We start from the raw sequence: 24,582 nt of genomic DNA, 5'->3' as shown, positions 1-24,582 counted from the left end.
TACGAAATCTACTACTGCGATCAATACTACGAAAAAGATCTTTTTTCTTATTTTGGAGAGCTAGTATTGTCTTCGACATCTATGTAAAGTTCCATGTAAATATGTTAAATTGTTGCAGCGATGTACGTATTTTCGCCAACGAAGCGTACGAAACTAAGTTTTCCGATCTTTACGAATGTTTTCTAAATGCCAGGACGTCGCAGAAGTTATCATACTGGTGGTGGGATGAGAATAAAACGCATCTATTGCGCAAAAGATCAATGAAGTTTGAAAAAACCATGTCAAAGTTGCTCTAAAATCGAGGCTACGGTTACAGTTTTTTGCAATTGTCGCGCAATTGGTGCATTATGAACTGTTAATAAGGAATTCGATTTGAGTATTTGGAAGCATTTTGTACATAAAAATTATATATGTAAATATATACATGCATTGGAATATATATATATATATGTTATTATATATGATAGTTACATAAGCTAAATGTAAAGACTAATGGATGAACATTTAAATTCGAAAAGAAAAACACGAACTTGTAATACTCTTTAGTATTCATATGAACATTGATAAGGTGCATTCGATAATATTAATTAATATTTTTTTCTTTGTTTTTTTTTTAAGAATCTCTTTTGCATTTAAAAATGTAATAACTGCATTTTTTCTTTGTTAGTTATTTCATTTTTTTGATGTTTTTCTTTTTTTTTGGAAATCTATACAAGTCATACACGCTTTCAATATAGGATTTATTTGCTATGCTGTAAATGTTTGCTTTATTTTTAAAATTTAATTACAAATATTTGTTTTACAGCTAATATTTATAAAATATACATAGACATTACAATGTCTTAGAGAATTATTTACCCCGACTTACCTATATAAATATACCATACCATCGATCTAACAATAACTCTATACCGCGTTTCGTTAAGTTCGTCTATTTTTAAGTTTTGTTTTATTTTATAATTCGGGTTTTTTCTTTACTTTTTTGCATTCATTTATATGGATGCCGAACTAAACTAATCTAAAATAAATTTTGTTTTTTCTTTTTCAAATATAATAATTAATCTTATATATAATATATATATATATATATATATATATATATATATATATTTCTTTCTTCTCTTCTTATACTCTAAAATTAAATGTTTGCAAATATGTTCAATTTAATAAAAAATAAAAAAAATAGAAAATGTTTTTTTTAAGTAAAAAAAGTTAAGTTGCTTTAAAATTTCCTAGAAACTATGCATCAGTCATTTGGCACATAAATCGGGCTTTAAATTAAACATATGAGAAAACAAGCAAGAAAATCCTGGATGCCCACACGTACCTTAAGTCAATGTATAAAAATTGCATATTATATTGTTGTACAAAATTTCAGATCAGTATTTGTCGTGGGATATCATTTATCAATTACAATATTTTCAAATTTCTTCTATTCATTTTTAAGTTTTTTTCTTGTTTATTTTTATACTTAGTATTCACACGAATTCTTGAATTGAAATGGGAATATAGGTTGCACCCACATATTTCAGATTTCAATTCAATTTTTTTCATCTTTGTTCGAAAGCTCGAAAAGCAAGTGGGCCGATGGACGGACATGGAAAAACTAACTCATCATTTTGCGCCGATCGAGAACAAACATATGTGCGATATTAAACCTCGTATAGATATTTCTGACTGAAAAAAAAAAAAACAGAATACGATACGAAATTAGTAAAAATATCTTGCTTCGGTGGTGAGTATAAAAATTGTTCGGTTCATATATTCCAATATTGCTCCATGCAAAGAAACGTTTCTCACCGTCATGCAGGGTTGTCAGCTTCTGAGAATAAATCAAAAATCTTATTTTCGTGCAAATATACGCATACGTCCATAAATATATACATTCGCAAACGCACACATAACGCTGCTTAGAGTACGGATAAAGAAAAAGTTAATGTCTGCGAACAGCTCTATCGCTATTAAAATGCCTATTTTTCTTGTCACATATTCATTAGTTTGTACATTTTGAATAATAAGGATGTTTTTCATACGAAATAGTTTAACCACATTGAAACAATTGTTAGACATAAAAGCAATAGCCATATTATCGGCATGGGTAGCTATATTATCCTCATGGGTAGGCAAAGTATCGCGACTAACAACTCAATGGTCACGGGTATAAACCTCAAGTGCAGTGGAGTTTTCATTGCTAGCGAGCATATGGTCTAAGTTATCCGGCAACCTTCGAATCCATACTTAGACAATAAATAAATAAATAATAGCCGTATTCTGGCCTTGTAATAGTTCATTAGGTTATAAGATGCGTTTTCTGGTCATAGGTTTTGTGATTTTGTTTCGAAATCGGTATTGCGGAGTGAAAGTCACAATAAAACCGCCCAGCATTAATTTTGTTATAGAAGAAGTGAGACAGTTGTATTCGTTTGAATCTTTTATATCCACAAAAGACTACATTGAAGATGACAATTTCATTTTTGCGAACGGTCGATCGTTTACCGCAAAGCAAGTGGGCGGACGAATGTGCTTAGATGGATTGGATAAAAAAAAAAAATATTTATAAAAAATATATATTGGATGCGGGTGGCGGACTTTTCATATTTGTAGCACCTCTTTTTACCTATTTGGACTCGTAATGTGAACCCGATATCTTTATTTTACGCATCTGGATCTTCGTTTAGTACAGGTAATTATTAGATAGCCAGCCGGAGTGAGAGACATGTTTAAATCGATTCGCAATTTAATATTGATCAAATGTATATATATTTGCTTTAACGAATTTATGGACTTTCTTTGTGGATGATGCAAGTGTTTTGATCAAATAAATTTTTAAGGTAAATTCTTTTCACAAAAACTACCAAGAACTTTACCGCTGGCGTTGTCTTAATTGTAACCAAAAGTTTTCTCAGCGTTCTGTCTCAAAGTTGTTTTATGCCTGCGAGCAATTTCATATAGCGCGTCAATATCAAGCGCAGTCACGTTTAGTCCTGCTAAGACTACTTTTGGAAGCGTCGGCATATAGGGCCGTATGTCATTATGTTGAAATATTACAAAATTATGACATATTTGGCATATTGCGTCCGTTTTTCAGCTCATTTGCATCTGTTTGTTTTTGAATAGAGTCCCTTAGTATTGATATCCTTTGGCTGGATCCAAGTGACCTTTAAAGTGGGGGTGCCATAGATATTTAAAAGGGTTTATCCTTGGGCTTTGGCATCAGTGTGCCAAATTTCATCATATCATCTCAGATGCTGCCGCTTGTAGATTCAACACAAAAATACATGGAAAACGATCAGACAGACAGAGGAATTTAAATCGATTTCGAAAACGATTCTAAACGGTTTAGAAATAATGCTGAAAGATTTAACTTATTCTATACGCAACGCTAAACAGGATAGAAACGTTCAAAATGATAAAATTGTAGATCATATCAATCAAACGAGAACAGTTAAGATAACTTTTAAACTGCAGGGGCAGTAAATGTCAAGAGTGTCATTTCCTTGCATTCTTTCATTTGAAATTGAAAAAAAAAACAACAGAAAAAAGTATTTTAATACTGCTATTGTTTGCTCGGCAACCATCCTAAGACATTATTGAAGACGCCGTTATTGCATTGCAGTTTGCATTTTGCACTAACTTATACGCAGTTGAGCACGATTTGTTGCCTCATCGCACCAGGAGTCGCACGTGGATCGTCCCTGGTATGTGCCAGACGGCCTAACCATTTAAACAAATTCTTTTGGAATTTTTAACGTAGAAGAAGAAGAAGAAGGGATATTTTTAAATATGAAATGATCAAATTTCGGATGTGTTGCACTACGAATTGATGAAAAATTTAATTTTTTTTGTAACTAACGAATGCTATCATTTTTAACAATTCTCTTCTCATATTATATCACACCAACCTAAAAATAAAAGTAAAAGAAAATAATGTATAATGCAGCTGGGTTTCGTCATACTTGCGTCCTTCAACATGTTTCAAATTTTGTTGCTCTCACCTCTCATATGCGCCACAGCATGACCGGAGAAAGTTAGTTGTTCTCTAACTATAAGCATGTAGATTTCATGATTTTTTTTGACTCGCATTTGCACAAGCCGTATTGCTAACCTGCACAGCTTCATAAATTGAAGACGCCTGGCGAGAATGGCTTTTCCTTTGCCATCATTTAATATTTGACAGATATTTATCCTAAGGCTTGAATATATGCTTAATAGCTTTGTCGAGTACTTTATCGGGTATTGTTTCATTATCTTTTCTTCAACGCTAAAAAAAAGTGACCAAAGAGCACTTTTTTTAGGCTGTTACAATGATATTGTCTATAAAATATTTAAATCGTAAGAAAACTGATTGACATCTTAATTTTGCCACTAATCTACTCGGCTAAGGAATAGAAATTTTTGAAACCTGATGTTACTTTCTTTCATTTAGCCGACAAACGTAATCGATTTTTTTTTTTTTTTTCAATGTTCCAATATTAGATAGTATTATATTAAAAGTGATCAAATTATAAACCATGCTCAGTAGGGAAATTGAGGGAAAAACTATCTTTGTTGAGTTTACTATCCCTTATATTGCCTCACTAAAAACTTTTATTTAAATTTTATATAAATTTTAATAAATTATTTTCTCTCGTAACGAAACTGACCAATTTAGGGTTGACTAGGGGACTAAAATTGTGAAAGTAATTAATACTTATCATGCAAGATCTTGCATTGTTTTGCTTAAAAGACTTTCAATGTTCAACGTCTTCATTTTGTCTAAAAAATTTTCTAGTAACAGTTTCCATCACGAGGAAAAAGATGAACTTGTAAAACCCGATACGTAAGCCGATACAAGATTTTCTGAAATTAGAAATCGTCCATATCGAGAGCATTACTTTCCGACAAGAAAAAGGCCATATAAAATATTCGGTAACGCATTCATTCGCCAAAATTATGGAATTACCAGCATTTTCTAGAAATTGTGGCTAAATAACACCGACAGCCCAGGAGACCACCACACCACCTCAGTAATTTCTCATGCTTGAAGTAGATATTTGATTATTTCCTTTCAGTATTCGATTCCGGAAATATAAGAATAGTGGTCAACACTTGGAATAATTTTTCTTGGAAATTGTGAGCCTCTTTATGCATTTCCAACTCCCAGTCAGCAACTGTATCTTAAAACTTCTTATTGTTTACTTATCAAATATCATCGCAATGATGCTTGTTTATTGATAGTCCAAGGAATGGCGAGAAATTTGAAATTGCAACTCTTTTTCAAAACATTCTGCATAAGAGAGATGAAAGGAGGCTAATAAACTACAAACATAAATACTTTTAGTTTCTTTTACCTTAAAGGCTATCGCTCAGTAGAAAATCGTAATTATTTATAAAAACTCACTTTATAAGGTCGTGGGCTAATACAAAATTGATTCAATTTCGAATTTAGCTCTAGGCAAGAACCTAGCAAGCTTGATTGCGGCTTGGCCGTCGTAGTGACCGATGCGTCATAGTTGATCACCATAGCGTTCAACGATATCGGATAGGCACTGTAAGTTGCAGCTGCACCTAAAAACATGTGGTTAAGCGTGAACTATTCGACCCACACAGAGTACTCTATAAATCATTCTCTAATCATAGGTATTTTTGACTATCACCAGACAAATCATACAGATATATGCTCAAGATCCTGGTAATCAGACGAAAGTAATAGATATTTTTCGTTTTGCTTATAAAATATTTCTAAGACGATTTATTTTGATTTAAAAACAAAAATGTTTTTTTTCACATTTTTCAAAATAAATCTTATAGAACTGTTCTTCTGTCAATTCAAATAAAATGAATGGAGAAAAAGGAGGCCATTAACAAAACACTCGATAAGGTTGTTTAACATGGCATACGAAAAAAATTTCAGACCTTTTTTTTGAGTACGTTTGCATAAGTGGGCAGGCATGTGTTTCTCTCAATTTTGACTGAGGCAAACCAAAGTGTCAAGGCTGTTTGCGCCTAAATGCAAGCAACAAAAAAATTATTTTGCTATTTCTTGTTAAAACCCTGAAAGTGTTCAAGTGTTGCATGTCGAAACGAATGTTTTTTCCTTATTTTTCTTTTTTTTGCTTTTGTTGTTGTTTTACTTAAATTTGTAGCTTAAAAGCGAACAAAAGCGCACTAATGGAAAAATTGAAATATTGACAATATTCCTCTTCATCATATCTCAAAAATGAAAAATATGAAACAAAAAAAAAAACCGCACTAATTGCGCAGTTTTCACAGTAACCATCAGCACTAGTAGCAACCAAATTTTTAGCACCAAAATTTTGAAAAATAATTTAATGACAATTGATAACTGGAGAGAAATCTGAGTTTTTTATAAAAACCAATCGTTAAGAATTATAATTTCTTTTTCTACATCGCACTCCGAATATACATAATGATCTGTATATATATATGTATATGTGATTCATATGAATATTTTTTATATATGCATGTATGTATGTATTTATGTAATTACAACATTGAGTTAAAGCAAACAAACAGCGCAACAACAACCATATATATGAAAAATTATTGTTCAGTTCTTGTGATTTGCTTTTTACTTGTGTTCATCTTTTCCTCCTTATAATCAGAACTTTAAAAAAAAGAAACGAAAAAAAACGAAGAAATGCGTTTTCTGTATTTTTACATTAATTTTGCGCAAACATCGCAATTTAAAACTTTCACACCATTTATTAAAGGAAAGCAAACATGATGAGATGTTTGAAAATAAAAATATATTTAAAAGTGAAGCTTTTGTTTTATAGTCTGTTCACATCCTTTATATCATCTCTGTCGAGTTACAGCAATTACACCGAAAGGCGTCGTCGGTTATGGGCCAAGTGTATAATGAACACGTAGAGACAATTTCGTATTGATTCGTATGTAAAGAAAATATGAAAAGTAAAACGAGAAAACATATAAAAAAATAAAAAAAAAACATGAATGAATGGAAATAAAACCGACACCGTATAAGTGGTGGCGTTTTCCTTGCAAGGTTTGTTGCTTTAGCACTCTACCTATATGTATACTTATATACTACATGCATGTATGTATTATGTGTATATGCATGAAATTTGTTGTTGTTCTTGCTGTTTCTTTATCGCTTTTTCTTTTTAAATATATTACATGTTTGATTTGAAAGGAAGGCATTACGTTTGTTACTTGTTAGCAAGTTAATTGTCCAAGCTGTGGTTCAGCTTTGGTTTCGCTGCTCAAAACTAACTAGACTTCCGTACCATCTTCACCTTCGTCATCGAACAGTTGACTTGTGCTACCCTGGCCATTACGTGATGCCGTTACGGACATTTTCTTTTTCGGTTTTGGTGGTGGTCGTGGTGGTATTTTTGCCAATTTCGCTTCCACGCAGGATGATGATGCGCTATTGTTTGTAAGAATGCTGTTGTTGTTATTATTGTTGTTATTGCTGTTGCTGATATTATTATTATTAATGTTTGTGCTGTTATTATTACTGGGCACAATTTTCATGCCGGCGTGATGTCTTGCTGTTCCATAAAGCGGCTCCGTGTCCGACGTCGTTGTCTGATTTAGCTGATTGACCAGTTCATGTATGGGTTCGTAGATTTTACTTGCAGACGCCGTGCCAGTCGAAATATTTGCGACACTTGTCGCTTGCTGTTGATGTAATTGTTGCTGTTTCAGTGGTTGTGAAAGCTGTTGTTGTTGTTGTTGTTGTTGTTGTTGTTGTTGCTGTTGCTGCTGTTGCTGCTGCTGCTGTTGTTGTTGTTGTTGCATTTGACTGCAGTTTACCGATGTTAAACTAGGAGTAGCCGGCAACGGTCGATCTCTCATATTATAACGTACCGGCAGTTCTTGTAATTGGCTTTTGTTCAAATTCAATGTTGAACTGCCACCTGCTGTGGTTCGTAAACCTAAATTATCATAGACAGGTTCGGCTGTTAGTTCAGCGGTGGCTGCCGTGCCCGTTTCGCTTGGATTAGGCGATGTGGGCGATTGGAATTCGCCCAATTGTGTGGAGTGTGTAGCCGAGGAGGAGGGTGCCCAGCTGGGTACACGCGGTTTACGCGGTATTGTCATATAACCTTGTTTCATTACAACCGCCGTTGTGGCAGACGGTGAATAGACGACCGGTGCTGGCACAAAAGGTGACTGCTGTTGACGACTATTTGCGGCAGCAATCAATGCTAAATTACGTGTTTTCGGGTGTTGCAACGTCATGAAACCGTTTGGTGTAGCGGCAGTCATAGCTGTTGTACCATAAATACCGTGTGGTGTCATATGAGCATATACTGGGCTTGTTAATGGTGGCGAACGTATACCATAGATAATTTGTTCAGGTATATTGGATTGCGAAGATTGCATTGAGGGTGATGTGGGTGGTACACGAGCTGGAAAAGCTAACAAATCGGGTGGCAAACTAGTAGCATACGTATCGTCAATATAGGTGTGACGGGAACGTGGTGTAGCAGTAACGTCCGAGTGAGACACTGAATGAGTTTCGTCATCACGTGATTGATGATTTCCTACAAAACAAAATGCAAACCAGAAAAAATTTTTTATCACGTTAGAATCAAGTTTGTGCCGGAAGGAAATGTAGCTTAAAATTGTATTTATATTTTAATGGAAAAATTGCTAGCTTGCTTGGTTGCCAGCACGTCTCTTCGGAATACTAAATGAGTAATTTGATAATGAAATGCTTATCTCAGATCCTTTGCGGTATCTTGCAGTTGTTCTTCTTCTTTTTCATTTTTCGATCGTGTTCGCAAAATGCTTTCTAACCATACGGTCATTAATGTCGGACTGACTATTGCATATCATGTTTTATATAAATTCGCCGTATTTGCCTTGTTGCCAAAACACGCACCCATGCACTCATATATTTGTAATGTAAAAACTTGTCAACCTAAGAACATGCATTTGCACACAGATTAAGAAACCATCTGAAAATGTAATCTAATTTTCTCGCTTGCACAAGCACATACGTAAAGTACAAGGACAGATTTGTCTTAAGAATGCTTATTCGAAAAGGAAGTTAACCTTTATATGATGGTATAATGGATAAACTTTCTCTATTTAATGAAGTTTTACGAAATCCGTAAAGACTTATATATTTTGAAGGCAAATTGTTATGAAAAACGAAAACATTTAATTTTTTAAAAATTCCTATTAAAATCGAAGTCATTTGCTATAATTTTTTTTACATTTATTCTACTTGGAAAATTGCAGCAAGTAATAGTACCTTTTCCCTATCTTTAAATGTGATTCCATTCTAATTCGATGTGTAAGAAAACTTTAATAAACTCTCGTGCAAGGATTACGTAATTCGTAATAAAGAATACACTATAAAAAATTGTCTTTAAGATATTCAACTGCTAGTCGATCAAATACATGAATTTGTGGTTTACAATATTAGGCTATGTACGAGTTGGAACACACGACCGGGCCTTGGAGCGAACAAACTTGTACCCAGTTATAATTGACTACGTGGATGAAAGAATATTTACCAAATTTTTCGCTATCACATTTTACAATTATTCTTGGCAAAAGCCTAAACACTGCGCAGATTTGTATTCGAATTTTTAATTTTCTGTAAAAGGAGCATCTGTGCTCTTATACTTAATAAGACTATGCTCTACAAAACAGTAGGAAGAATGCTGTCCATGCTGTTTATATAATAAAAAAAAAAAAAAAAATTGCAGATTTTTCTCTAGAAATTTCAAAATTACAGATAGTTTATTCTATCAAAAAATATTTACATAAAATGTATTCGATCTTTTACTACATGTTGTACAGAATCAACTCGTAACGTAAACGGTTGTGACATTAGTTAGAATGCAAACATTCATAATGCAAAAAATTATTGCACATCCTCGCACGAGGTAAAAATGAACGCGAAGATATACGAACGGAAACTTACTCTCTCCGTTGATCTTATGCGGACATCTATTGCGTTTAGGACCGATAACACAAAACGATAATCGGCATCCCCCGGTCTGTAGGTTAACTGCCAACAGTTAGAAGGAATCAGTGTTACCAGACTGCAGAGTGAGAAGAGGAACATGGACTGTTTCGTCCTCTCTGTACATGGGTAAGACTATTTAACATTCATTAATTAATGCACTCGCTGGAGCAACCATCGCAAAACTCCCGAAACCGCATTTCAAGTGATCGCAAAGAAGACATTCTCCACAAAGTGCAAGCGATAAAACTACGATCGGCCATTCTGCGCCAAGAAATTGTCCTTGAGCGACTAGACTTCCGTGATCTCAATAGTTCGGACTGTTATGCTTTGAGATATATGGGGATGTCGCATTTTCTTGTAACATAATGAGGGTTAGAAATGAGCGAGGAAAGAGATAGAGACATGGTCCCCGTTACCTAAGTATATAATTTTAATTTTGATTTTTAAAATTTTAACATCTTTTTAGGAAGCTTACAATTACGAGAAACAACTTGTCCGGAAATTAAATGCACTCACCCGTATTATGTTTCGGAGGTTAACAGCATTTCATTTCACACACTGTCAAAAGAAGTGGAAATGAAATATTCGTTCATGACGACAACAGTTTTAAATCTTAGAAGTTATAGACGCCTAGAACCCTAGAGACACTAAAAGTAGCATAAAGGGTTCAAAGTTACCATATAAAGCCGTTCGACTTCATGATTAAAATGAAAATAGTAAATAAGCATAGTCAGAGTACAAGCGCGATAGATAAACAAGTAAAGACTTTTATAATGGGGCAGGAGCACCTATTGTATGCCTTGCCAAATCGCCTAATAATATCTATAATATATATATATGTATATATATATATAATAAAATATAATAATAATAAAATTATAGCCTTTCCTATGCAAATGCTTATTTAAAAGAGGAAACATCCGAAAACCTGAACCATCGTTTTCCAAACTTAATAAAGTTAAATTTTCTTCTTCAATTTTTCAATAACTAAAGTTATTAGGCTATTGTTTGTTCCGCACAAAACTGACTAATGAGCATGAACGTCTAATTAATGGGGTCTGATAGTGATATGAAAAGGGAGGGTAAAAAATCGAGGACATTCTACAGATTTTTACGATCGCCGAAAGAGCATTTCATCGTGTATAACGTTAAATATTCGAATTTTATTAAATAAAACGTCTCTGACCCTAACAACGCTCCTTTGTTGCTCCGCTCCCTGGATGCTAGTTGTGCACGAATGATAATTACATATCTAAACGAATCCTCAATAAGATTACAGACAATTTTGCCTGCTATGTATATTACTTAAACAGATATGAAGCAAGCAGTCAATACATATATCAGTCGTTTGCTTCATGCCACGTTTGACGATTTATTAAAACTACGGACAATATGTCTGCTTCATGAATTGATCATACATCGAGAGCATTGCTAACTTTTTGACTGGATTTAATTTATGCGTTAAGACCAATACCATTACATTAGCTCAATAAGGTAATCTTCATTAATGACTGAGTGGCAAAGTTCTATAGATAACACTCATTATATACATCATAGTAGTGTACTTTATATCACATATATATGTTGTTGAATGTAAATGGCGAAAGTTTTGAAATAGCTGCGTAATTAGCTTATGAATTTTTATAAAATTTAATATTTAACCAAAGTAAAAATGATTCTGATTACGTGTTATTGTTCGTATATCGAGTATCAATTGCGCAAGACATCTTTTGTATTATTATTATTATTATTTTAATTTTAGACTAATGAATTGAATTCTTAGACTAAAAAAAGACATTGAGCACTAGCAACACAGGCTATCGGCTCTAATTTAAATAAATGGATATTAGATAATAAGCTTAGTAGTATTAATAAAGTAAAATATTGAATAGATATTCTGTTCTGAAGCTGATTGTAGAATGTTCAAAGGATTAATCGTTCCAAATGCAATACTTCTAGCAAAGGAAAAGTTGAGGCAGTCGCAGAGAATGTGCTTTATAGTAACAGTTTGTCCACAACAGCAGATTGGGGGAGAAGACTTCTTCAGGATCCATTGGTGAGTTGCAATTGTATGACCAAGGCGAATTCTCGAAAATGTTTGGATCTTGATTTTCTCAACATTGAGGGTTAATTCAAGAGTAGTGTTGATGAAGGTATTGTAAATTTCCTTCTTCAATTTTCTCTTTAACTTTTCTTCCAATGTATCTTTGAAGATCCAACTTTTCCATGACATCATCCATAATTAGAGGAGCAGAAGCAGCATACTTTGCCGCTCGATCAGCCTGCTCATTTCCCAGTGAACCGATGTGACTTGGTACCCATAACATTTTAATTTTTCCGTCGGGTGTAGTAATTATATTCCTTAATTTGTTGATGGTGCTCCATCTCAAAGTCGAAGGGTTCCGAATAGCTTGTAATACAGACAAACACACTACAACAACAACAATGACGGTTTTGAGTTTGTTTTTATGGGCAAGGTTGGCAGCGTGAAGGATAGCTCTGGCTTCGGTTATGAAAGTTGAAGTGCTTTCGTGAAATATGTGGTTGAGAAGAACCCGTCCTGTAGCATGTACCACCGCACAAGCAGCAGGCAGACCAGGAGATTTTGAGCCGTCTGTGTACAAAAGATTCCAACCAGTATTGTCCAATACTTGGGTTTTCTCAGCTATTAGATTCCTGAAGACGTAATTTGGAGTATCTTCTTTCTTGTGCATAGACAGTGAGATGTCAAAAGAGCAGTCTTTCAAAATCCAGGGAGGTTTAACTCCAAAAGAGCGGGAAATTTTGAAGGGAATGTTCATTTCCTTTGTGATGCACAAACAACGGTCAATTGCAGATGGTGACTTTGGAATTTTCTTCGCAATAATAATCTTTCTTACGTCATCACCAAGAATGGATTTGTTTGAATTAAGAAGCTTGGGGACTATTTTAGCTTTTAACTCACACAGTCTACTTTCTAAAGTTGGGAGACCAGTTTCAATTATAATATTATTTATGGGCGTCGTCCGAAAAGCATAACAACTTGCTCTAACGGCTTGGTGATAGACCGGTTTAAGGATGTTGATATTAGATTTGCAGCTATTGCCATAAATTATCAAAGCATAGTCAATCTTGCTTAACACAAGCATTTTGGTAAGATAAGCAATAGTGTTAATATGCGCATGGCTTCTCCAAGCAACGTACTGTATGAAATTTACCCTTGTTAAAAGGGAGTTTTTTTTAACCGAAGGCAATGCGTCTTTTTCTTTTGTAAAAATGTATACATCGTCCGCGTAGAGACAATGTTCCACTCTTGGTACACGGCAAAGAATATTGCTAATTTCGTTGAAAGCGATCTGGAAAAGCATGACAGAGACAGGAGATCCTTGCGGAATGCCATTCATTAGCGGAAAAGAATCAGAAAGATGATTGTTGATTCTAACTGAAACGCCGATGCGACATCAATGATTTGATGTAGTTGAAGAATTTGGGTCCAACATTCCATGATTTCAAGAGTCTTAAGATAACATGAAGACCAACTCTGTCAAATGCTTTGTCCAAATCAATTGAGAGAATTGTTACGTGATTTCGTTCGGAAACTGCTTTGCTTGTGAAATAATCAATATGTAACAGAGCGTCGATGCATCCTCTACCCCGCTTGAAACCAACTTGTTGCTTTGTTATCAGGTTCTTGGACTCAAGAAACCAAGATAATCTAGATGCCATAATCTTCTCTAATACTTTAGAAAGGCAAGATAAAAGAAAAATTGGGCGATAATCTGATGCGATGGAGACATTTTTTAACTTTGGAATTGGAACAACTGTTGCCAATTTCCACATGTAGGGTATATGGCCAGTCAAAAATACCGCATTATATAGGTCCAGTAATTTTTTTTTACTAGACTTAGACATAGCACTTCAAATTGGAGAGACAACTTCCAAGTTCCGAGGTAGATATGCAATTTTCCAGGAACATGGCACAACTATCGATATTATTTGAAAGAGATATTGGAGTCCTTTTATTTTCGATGAAAGCACTGGAGAGGTTGCTGTCAGAGGAGTATTCGCACCACACTTTTCCAAAGTAATTAGAAATCTCATCTGCGTCAGTTAAAGTTCCATTGGGAGTACAGATGCCAGAGATTTCGTTCAGATCTGAAGTTCCATTAAGTCTGCTGATTTTATTCCAGACAACTTTCATTGATGTATTCCTGTGAATTCGTCTCAAGAAAAGTTCGAAACTAAGTGCCTTTGATTTCCGTAATTTCTTCCTGAATAGAGCATTGGCCTTTTTGTATAATAACAAGTGATTCTGATCAGGACATCTCTTAAAGCGGTGCCATAGATCCATTTTATTTTTCCTCAAAAGCGAAAGCGTGTTGTTCCGCCAAGGAACCATAGCCAGTTGAAAAGAGGTGTTGGATTGAGGAATAGAAAGATGAGCAGCTGTGCGATTCGCTTTAGACATAATAGCAGCATCATGGTTGCAGTTTCCGTTAAATGGCTTTGAGTTCAAAAATGACTCCACCTGTTTGGAGTAATTGATCCAATCCGCTTTATCTAGGAGGAATTTGGCCTGTTTTGCTGGAGTAGCAGAGGACGTTAAAAATTTAAGATCGATTATAATTGGAAAGTGATCACTATTATGTAGATCATCAGAAATAGACCAGGACACCAAAGGAAGAAGTGATGGAGAGCAACATGTTAAATCAATATGTGAAAAAGTATGATGAGTTGAGAAGTGCGTTGGTTTTCCATCATTTAAAATGCAAAGGTTGCTTTGAAAAAAGGCCTTTTCTAAAACAGTACCGCGAGTGTTGTTTACTGTTGAGCCCCAGATGGTATTCTAGCTGTTGAAATCGCCGCATATAATTAATGGGGGGGAAAGTACGGAAAATAAACTGTAGAGTTCTTGCTGAGAAAACGATAGCGAAGGTGGAATATAGAGCGAAAGCACTGTAAATTTTATATTTAACATTATTTGTATCGCTACGGCTTGTATATTTGAGCTTAAATTTATGCGTTTGTGAGGTCTATTTGATTTTATAAAAACATCTACTCCTTGTTTGGAATATGAGTTTTGATCAGCATTCGTGAAGTATCCAGTATATGATTTGGGTGGAATAGGATTAAAAGAGCTTCTACAATGGGTTTCTTGAAGCGATAAAAAGGTTGGATTAAAATCACTTATGAGTGTACGGAGTTCAACAAAGTTATTAATAAGTCCCTTAATGTTCCATTGTAGAATTTTAAAAACTTTATTTAATTGTAATGACATGTAAGCAGAGTGGAGGGAGGGTTAAATTGACATGTCAGCGTCTCCTTCGAGAAGTTCACTATAGGAATTTTTCGTGAATGATTTATTCTTACCAGCAGAATAATCTGTATTTAGGTGACTTGGCACATTTGAAGCGCAACGGGTTGGCGCACGTGAATAATTTGAAATTGAAGGTTGATTAATGGATGAAAGAATGGATTCATTAACACTTGTGATTTGTTGAGTAAAGTTGAGAGCTGGAGATTCTGGAGAATTTGGTATATTAGATTTTAGCAAACGTATTGTTGTTTTAATTTTTTCAATATTTGCAGTTGCTTTGGTTCTTTCAATATTATCTTTAGCAAGTGATGTAACTGGTTTCGCAATATAATTTTTGGTTAATGGTGGAACAGGTTTTTCATTGGAAGCAGTTGCAGTTAAAGTCTTAATAGGCTCGATTTGCGAGGCAACAGCAGCATAGGTATTACTTTTGCCAATTCCATGGGCTACAGATGGATTTCCTTCCCGGTATGTGCGTCGCGCTTCGCCCATGCTACAGTAATTTTCTGTTTTGATTTTTAATATTTCACGCATCTGTACAAAACGTGGGCATTGTTTGTCTAACGCTGAGTGTTGATCATTGCAATTTATGCAGAAACTACGGGTACAGCTTTCAGTATGTGGAGGATGACCACAGTTAGCACAAGATGCAGCATTAGTGCATCTTTTTGCCGTATGGTCCAGGCGTTGGCAATTTTTACACCTCATAGGATTTGGGATGTATAGCTCTACTTTACATTTATACCACGCCACATCAACTGTTCGCGGTAATCGATAGCGATCAAAAGTTAAAATAATCGTTCCTGTAGGAGAGCGTGTTTTTCCGTCATCATTCAGTTTGGTTAATTTATATACTTCAGTCACTCCTTGAATGCCCATTTCGCGAACAATTTCATCTTCCGGCACATGCTTTAAGCAAGGGGCATAAATTACGCCTCCAACCGAGTTAAGTTTCTCATGTAGTTTAGCTAAAATAGCACATAGATTAGCTAAAGATTTGGCCTTTATGAGTTTTTCGGTTGCGCGCGGGTTCCCAGCGAGGACCAGTAAATTCCCATCGCGTAGAATCGAGATGGAGTCGATGTATATTGTAATGCTATCTAGAGCTTTTTTTATAGCAAAAGGGCTAATTTGGGAAATTGTTATTCGAGCATCGGTTGAAGAAATAACAATATATTTTTTATCAATAGGGGTTATATCGCTGATCGGCAACACCGGAAAATCTGAATTTATACTTTTTTTTCTTTGGGGGGATGTATCACTTAATAGATAAAATCTATTCGAGTTTTTGTCTGGCGGTCCCGGGGCCATTATGCCTTATTGTTGTCTGTTGCTTATTATTTGTGAAATAACCACTCACTTGAAAAGGTTTGGGAACTGTGGAAGAAGGTTGGGAACTACTAAAGAAAAGTGTCAAACACTGAAACAATTGAAAAAACGCAGACGAAAAGAAAACACGCACTACACTGAACACAAGTCGACTCGTCACGCATCTTTTGTAATTTTGCTCTAAACAATGTAAAAAAATTCCTGATAATTTAAACAATTTTAATTCAAATTTTATTTGTCATGAATGTATCAAATGCTTAATATTCATCGTGTGGCCGGCCTTCTATGCGTTTCTTATCCTATTTATTTAGTATTTAAAATTTTAAATTTTGGGCAAATTGATGTTAAGAATATTTTAAAGAAAAAAAGTACAGTGTTTTATGTGGTTTTTCATTAGCATACACTTTTAAAATCCTAAACTTCCATTAAGTAAAGTATTGTGCTTAGGCAAAGAAAAAAGCTTACACGCTTAAAAGGGTGAGAAAACTTTTCTTAACTCAAGTTTGAATTTGAGTACAGGCTACTACGGGAGGTTAATTTTAACAAATAACTTTTCTTTGTTGACTGTACTGTATAAAGATACATTTCCTTTTTGAAACAATTGGATAACATTCTTCGTACCAAGCTTCCTTACAACATAATAGTCTAGAAAACTTTTATAACTAAACACCTTACAACACTAAGCTATATTGACTTCGACTTTGATAGTAAACAATAACAACATATGTAACTAAGCACACCGATCACCCCTTTCTTACTCTTTTAGCAATGATGTCATATATTTGATGGTTTCAGTAAATGCATTCAATGCTGGTATGCATGCTTTCAGCTCTACTATATCCTTCAACTAAGTTATAGGAGATTTAATTACAATAAACTGTAGGTTTATTGAGGCTTCACACGTTTGCAAACGTGCACGTAAATGTGTTTCGCACTGAGGGACACACGCCAATGCAGACTTTGTTTCATCACTTGAGAACTGTTAAAATTTAGAGTAAGTATCTGCACTTGTAGTGTTGAAGGTGTGTTTCTGTTTAGTTTTGTCATAAGTATCAAAATGTTGTCAATGTGTTAATTGGAATTTGCACGCACATATGCCTGTATATCTGCTTGCATTCATAGTTGTAGAAATTTGTTGTTATTTCTGTTTATCTTCGTAAATTTTAAATAAGAGATTTGAATTTTTTGTTGTTTCGCTTTCTTTTCTTCATTTCTTTTTATATTTTATTCGGACTGTTATGATTGTGTTTGACATTTCCTAAATAAAAATGTGTTGTCAAGCAGATAGTGTCTGTAGGTTCTTACGGGATTATTTTAAAGTAATCATACGTCCTATATTCCTAAAAACACAGGCAAACACATGCATACTCATACAAATCGTAATGAAAAAAAAATTTTTTTCTTTTTTTATAATTAAAAATGAAAGCAATATCTTATCGAAATATTGATAAAATGTATAATTGAATCAAAATTGTTTTGAAAACATATTTATTTTGTAAACAATAATGTAAGTAAATGAATGATGATATCTTCGAATAATGAATGAATTAACCAATCAATAACCCAAAATAAGTAGAACGTTTTCAGTTCATTCGTGTCGAATTCTTAGCATCGAACACCGTTGTTTATGTATTAATAATCAAGTTAACGTTATAGTCGGACAAGGCCAATTAGTTGAAGCTTTACATTCAACACACAATACTTTATCTGTCTTCGATAGGAGACATAAAATATTTACTATATTTACTTATGTATGTTCAACATATTTTTGAGAAACATTTATTTGAAGGACAGGTCTACACGTGATGAAAATTTGCTACAGTCAATGCTTTCGGCTTTACGGGGTTTCTTCAAAAAATACCAAAAACTTGATCATGTTATCTTAAAAAGGTTTACTCTCTTTACGAGAATCATTGCATAGGGAGGGGTCCACAAAGTATATCTGTGTAGGTGAGATTGCTATTCCGAACCGAGTTTTCTCTTTTTGCATGGAAGAGAGGATTCAATAAGTGATTTCAGCTCATCAACAATTTTCTGCTCTCATTTAGTTATCATTTTTGATTGAAAAGGATTAAAACGGGGAAAGCTTTTTCTGTATAACGTTTTCTTAGAAATGGAGCTTTCGCAAGATTTCATTAAAATATTTCGAAAAATTCCTACTTGTAAGTGTAAATACTACAGTACTAGTGGAAAAAATTAAATGTGCATACAGACGGACAAGTTCAAAACGAACTTTCATTCGAAACGTTTCCTTTAAAACTCCGATATCCTCTAATCGAAGATTGTAATGATTTTAAAAACCAACTAAAAGTAAAAATTAAAGTCTTCACAAGGAATAGATATCATACATATCAGTATCCTGAGTCACCTTATTTATAAAGATTAGTCCATCTGTCCCTCGGTTCTTGAAATTCTCAAACTCCAAAGGTAGAACAACAACGTACAACTTTTGCATGTATATTGTTAATTAAATTCCGCAAATTGTATTTGAAAATCGACATGCTCTGTCTAAAAACTTGTAATGATTACCAGACCAAAAAAAATGGAAGAAGTAGATATATATTTGTAGTATCAACTCGGAATTGGGTTGTTTTCAAATTTGAGCAACTTTCAAAAGTCGAAAGAGATTTTTGAATAATTACTGTCGTAGAATTTGAACACTACCTTCGGCAATTAATATCACGCATGCGGCAAGTCTCAATTAATCGCCCTTCTTAGCCAATATTGGGAACTTTGGAAGTGTTTATGCTGCGTAGATCCTAACGCAAAAAACGCCAAGAAATGTATATTTAATTATCGTAGCACTTTAGAATTCGATTATATCAAAACCCAAATAACTTTCAAAATTAGAATAACTTTTAAAACTCAAACAAATGAATTGATCTATATTTTTGTTTCAAATATTGAATGTCAGTGTGATCCTCGGCAAGCCGAATTGACTGCAGGAAATCACCTGAATTGTCTGCCGAATTGATGCATACCTTGCATGCCTTGGCTATGAGGAACTAAGTACAAAAAATTGCTAAGAACTCATATCTTGACAAGAGCACGTTCAATAAGAATTCAAACATGTCAGAACTTTTCAAAACAGGAATATTTTCCAAAATGTGAGCAAAACCCAAGTAAACGAAAGCTCTCAATACTTAAACAGGTCGAACATTGCATTTCCAATTGCATTTTCATGTAACGTGGGTCCAGGGAATCGAACTCTACAATGCAAGCCGAACGCTTAAACTTAAACTTAAATGCTTGATGAGGTTCATCATTTAATTACTAAATACTAAAAACTGGCTCCACGTTTTTTTTTTTTTTCTTACTATTACCAATAAACAAATCTGTCGAATATTGAGTCTAATAGACACTCAAAGAGAGATGATTAAGAATAAAAATACACGAATTTCGTTTATCTGTTTGTTAAAATAATCTTAAATACATATTAGCTGTATTGGCACGTTCGTAGGCAATATAAAAATTTCCGGCCGATCTCTATTAATAGAGAGAAATCGCAAAAGGCAACGCAGAAGGTGTGCTCCATTTCTATAGGTTATATTAGAAAAGTAAAATAGTTACGAAGAAGAACGAAGAACTCTGAAATATTTTTCTTTCTTTTACAATCTGAAAATGAACAGAAAATCAAACGCATAAACCTAGCAATTTCAGTTTGAGCGAATTGATTAGGAAAAAATAATTTTTTCCTCATACAAAGTAAATGATAAAATAAATCACCAAAAAAACGCAATTTCAGTGAAATTACCTTGAAATCGCTGAGTTTACTTCTCTCTTTTAGTGCACCTTACTGGTTGACTTGGCAGCATTGCTGTATTTGCGTGTGTTTGTTTGATCAACGAAATAAAAAAAAAGATGAATGGGATAATATAAAAAGAAAATAAAAATATTGTAGAAAAGCCCTACACATGGCAAATACATCATCTAAGGAAAATTGCTTTAGACAGCTAAAAGCATAAGCGGCTAATTCCTTTAATGGTCAACAACTTTTTTCCTTTTTTTTTTTAATTTTCACTACTCACTATACGTATAATTGAAAACACACCGCACCTTCATATAATAAAATTTTTTACTTAGACCATTTGTATGTGTGCAAGCACCTCTGTTGGCAAAGAAAAGTCATAGAACGAAATCACAAAAATCAGGCTTAGTGTAATAGTCGCATGAGAGTTATTTTTTTAAACGAGATAAAATTTTTTCATATTGCCTTTGAAAAGGAATCCGAATCATAAATCAAATTGAAAATTTTTCAATACGGGTTATGGGTTCGACGCTTCGCCATAATCAATTAAGTGATTATAGTTGAGAGGATTTGGGAAATCAAAATTTTCGAGAAGGGAACTTGCTAATCACCCTCGCTTACAACCTTCTTTCCGCGGGGGTCTAATACATACAATTTTCGACAAGTAAAAAAATTATATTCGGCTTTGTATTAAAAAAAAAAAAAAATTCCTTGCTCTTTAACATTAGGTGGGCGTTGCCAAAGTCTTCACTTTAGCACAGGTACTGTAGGATTATCTGCGTAATATACGTGGGCATTTTTATTATTACGTCACATCTAGTTTATGAACAGCGAACAACAACAAAGCAAAGGTTCAGTTTACGTTCTACTGCAAACATGTCGTTTCCAATACCAAGCTATGGTATCTCTAAGCTTACTATCGTAGAATGTATGACAATTCCTACACAGCATCTTAAGATAATTTTACTTTATATTATTGTTGCTTTTACAGTTTGCATTCTAATGAACGAATATTTCAATCTTTTACCATCAGGTTATGAGCCGCATAAAAATGAAAAAGACAAAAACTTGGTTTAAATTCACTCTGTCTTTTTCCTAAAATATTTTTTTTATTATTCTTCGTCAAGAGTACATCGGCATCATTTGGAGGTAGATTTCCCACTGAGAAACTCCAAAGTAGCGAGATACACATTTAAGAAGGAAAGCAAAATGTTACTTGGTAATCAAAATTAGCTGATATGTTATAGAACATATCGCAACCAATGGAAAAAAGACAGACTTAAATGAACGTACACTTGCGGAAATTACATTAACGATAAGTGCTTGGAATTACGGCCGCGCTTCTACTGTTAAGATGCCAAAGGCGACATGGGATGCCTTCGTGGGTCTTTAGTAAGTCGAGAATTTTAACGGAAAGTTAGGATTAGAATTTGGTACCTCACGATGCAAGTTTGATACGAAAGAAGAAATAAAAGAGCTTTACACTCAAAAAAACTGCGAAAACGATATGAATAATGTAAAAATGTCGACCATATCTCTAGGAACTATCTCAATAAACCCACAAGAAGAATATACAATTAAATTCGGTCGTGACGAAATCTGTCATACCCTTCACCGTTGTCCTAAGAAAGATACAAAAAAAAATAAATTTTCGTGCTTTACAATATGATATTCACTGAGAACTAAGCACGTAAGTAGTCACAAAAGCTAAATTTGTATGTCAATAAATCGAATGCAGTGAGGTAGAAATAAAATGCTTGTCAAGTATGAAAATGATTGCCGAACCGTATTATGAAGGACAAATTATCTAAAGAGTAAATCGGAACTTGGATAATTTGTGTTTCCTTCCCTTGATTAGCTTCTTGAATTTTCCTAAATGTAGAAATTGGCGGTACAGGGAAGGCTTTGTCGAATGTATATTCGAATGATTCCTACATAGTGGTTTAAAACATAACTTTGCCCTGTTTAACCCATGCACTGCTTTTATATTGCCTTATCCTTCCTTTCACATTTTGCAATTCAATAAATAATTCAATCAACAGACAGTTAGGGGGACGTTTGTAGAGAGATGTAGAATTTAACATGATTTGATTGATAGTGTCAAGTATATGTATACTTTATTCTTACTTTTTCCAATGGTGCATATTTCGGTGGCATATGCATGAACACAAAAGTGGCCTTATGCGATTTATTGACTGTGCTTGCTTTCTTATATGATAGACTACGCGTAGACGAACATGAAATTTTAACGATAACATTTATATTTTTGACCTAATTGGACGTCATATGGAATTGCCGAGGATATATCTACTACGACCGACGATATATCTATTAGTTACTAAGTATTTTTAAAATTTCGCAGACGCCTTTCTTGGTTGTTATTACGCAAGGACTAGCAAAATAAAATATGAGCAAAAAGTAAAAGTTCAGGTAACTGTAGACTTAAAAAATTATCTTTTAAACGACTATGGGGCAGATTGTTTTCTCAGAAAAATTTTACTTGAATTAACTTTATAATTTTACCGAATTGTATACTTAAATTTATTTGTATTTTTTTTTTTTTTTTTTTATGTTTTGATTTTTGATATTTGCGTTTACTTTTAAAGTTTTTTTTTTTTTTCTTCTTTCTAACTCACCAAATTGTGTTTCATCCAGTAAAGTTTTTTTTATCTCATGGCCATCGTCACTGCTGCCGCCACCGCTATCTATAGTCTCTAATTCGGTTCGTCGAGGTGGCTTTTCTACGGGATTAACTTCTGTCAGCAGACTTTTTTGCATTTCCATAATAACGGAGCCTTCTAGCATAGAACTATTGTGAGTTTTGTCTAACTTGGAAGAAATTAAACCATTTTCACTTAGCATGGTCGAATCCTTTTGATAAGTTTTAATTCGACGGCAATACCAACAGATGACAAGCACCACAACAATTAATAATAACAATAATGTGATTACAATCAGACAAATGACGAGCAAAATGTTTGATTGGGAATCAGTTTGCACTGTTCCTATTCCACCGACACCACTCATGCCGCCAGTGCCATCTAAAGCGCTATAATAATCGCCGTTGACGAGTAGTTGAAATTCAGCTTCTGCTCGACCACCACGGTTATCTGCTATGCATGTATAAGAACCTTTATCGGAAGAGCGTACTCCAAAAATGCGCAGTTCTGAATTGAAAGTGTTGGCATTCTCTGTACGATGTTGTTCAGCTGAGTTCAAAATACGAAAGCGCGGATCATTGGGATTGATGGCGCGTTTATTGTACAGCCAAGTAACATTTGGTCGCGGCGAGCCCTCTATGCGACACGGCAGTGTAATGTTATCCGATTGAGCTTCGACAAAAGAACGAACGGAGCCCAAAATGCGTGGTTTGCAGGCGAAATTCTCCGAGGGCACTTCATTCCACAATTTAGCGCTTAATTGTGGCGGCTCGTTGCAGTCGGTAGGCGGAGTGTACAGGCGATTAGCTATGGCAAAATCGCGAAACTCTTGAAGCTCGCATGTACAGTTCCAACGATTCGCAGCCAAGGAGAGATGTATCAATTTTGGCATATATAAAAACGTCTCCTTACTCAGTACTGTCAGATGATTTGATTCTAAGTAAACAGATTTTAAAACTGGCAACTGAGTGAAAGCGTGTATCTCTACACGTTTGAGACGATTATCTTTAAATTCTACACGCGATAGAAATGGCAAATCGGCAAATAGATAATTCTCCAAAATCTCGATTTGATTATTATTCATAACTAAATTACGCAACTTAGCCAATCCTTTGAAAGTGCCCACATGCAGTACTTTAATGAAATTATGCGATAAATCCAATTCGATGAGTATAGGTAAGCCTTTTAAGGCATCGCGATTTACTGCCTGTATGGTGCAATTCTTGAGAAAAATTTTATGTAAGTTTTGTATATTTGCTTCAATAAACTCTTCTCTGCGCAGTTCGGGTATTATGTTATGCGAGAAGTCAATAACTTGTAGCTCACTACTCAGGTCATCAGGTATTGCAGTTATTGTTAAATTTTTGCAATCTGCTGTCTTCTTACCCGAATTCCAATTACAATGGCAAACGCCGCAGTTTTGCATCCAATCTGAGTCGCCATCTGCAGATTGTATGCACAAAAACATAATAACAATAAAACAAAGCTTCGTAAGCCAGTGTTGATGGCAATACTCTGACATCTCGGTTTGCCTTATGCGGGTCATTAATGGTCTTGGGTGTTGTTCTTGACTAAAAGTCATAATAGTTGCACA

General features: G+C 34.4%; 1 protein-coding gene across 3 annotated transcripts; it reads right to left on the bottom strand.

The window, feature by feature from the left end:
- Nucleotides 1-1,162: 1,162 nt before the first annotated feature.
- LOC119637559 lies at nucleotides 1,163-24,582 on the bottom strand. 3 transcript variants are annotated; one of them, XM_038033646.1, is made up of 3 exons: nucleotides 22,965-24,582; nucleotides 7,251-8,516; nucleotides 1,163-1,677 (listed from the first exon to the last, which is right to left on the bottom strand). In XM_038033646.1, exons 1-3 carry the CDS (start codon nucleotides 24,568-24,570, stop codon nucleotides 1,607-1,609), a joined length of 2,943 nt encoding a protein of 980 aa, XP_037889574.1. In that variant the 5' UTR covers nucleotides 24,571-24,582; the 3' UTR covers nucleotides 1,163-1,606. The 3 variants fall into 3 exon arrangements, 2 of the variants coding, with proteins under 2 accessions (XP_037889574.1, XP_037889576.1); XR_005247280.1 differs by having other exon boundaries at nucleotides 1,604-1,677; nucleotides 7,168-8,516; XM_038033648.1 differs by lacking the exon at nucleotides 1,163-1,677 and having other exon boundaries at nucleotides 7,141-8,516.

Source organism: Glossina fuscipes, unplaced genomic scaffold (assembly GCF_014805625.2).
Source record: "Glossina fuscipes isolate IAEA_lab_2018 unplaced genomic scaffold, Yale_Gfus_2 60, whole genome shotgun sequence".
Lineage (NCBI taxonomy): Eukaryota > Metazoa > Arthropoda > Insecta > Diptera > Glossinidae > Glossina > Glossina fuscipes.
Note: the sequence above shows the minus strand (reverse complement) of the source record. Positions and strands in the feature narration are given on the sequence as shown.

Excerpts from the sequence above, each read along its gene's own strand:
- LOC119637559 (XM_038033646.1), bottom strand. The coding sequence starts at position 24,570 with ATGACTTTTAGTCAAGAACAACACCCAAGACCATTAATGACCCGCATA. Across the intron at positions 8,517-22,964 it reads ACTGGATGAAACACAATTTG|GAAATCATCAATCACGTGAT; the intron begins GTGAGTTAGAAA and ends TTTGTTTTGTAG. Across the intron at positions 1,678-7,250 it reads CGATGACGAAGGTGAAGATG|TCAGAAATATCTATACGAGG; the intron begins GTACGGAAGTCT and ends TTTTTTTTTCAG.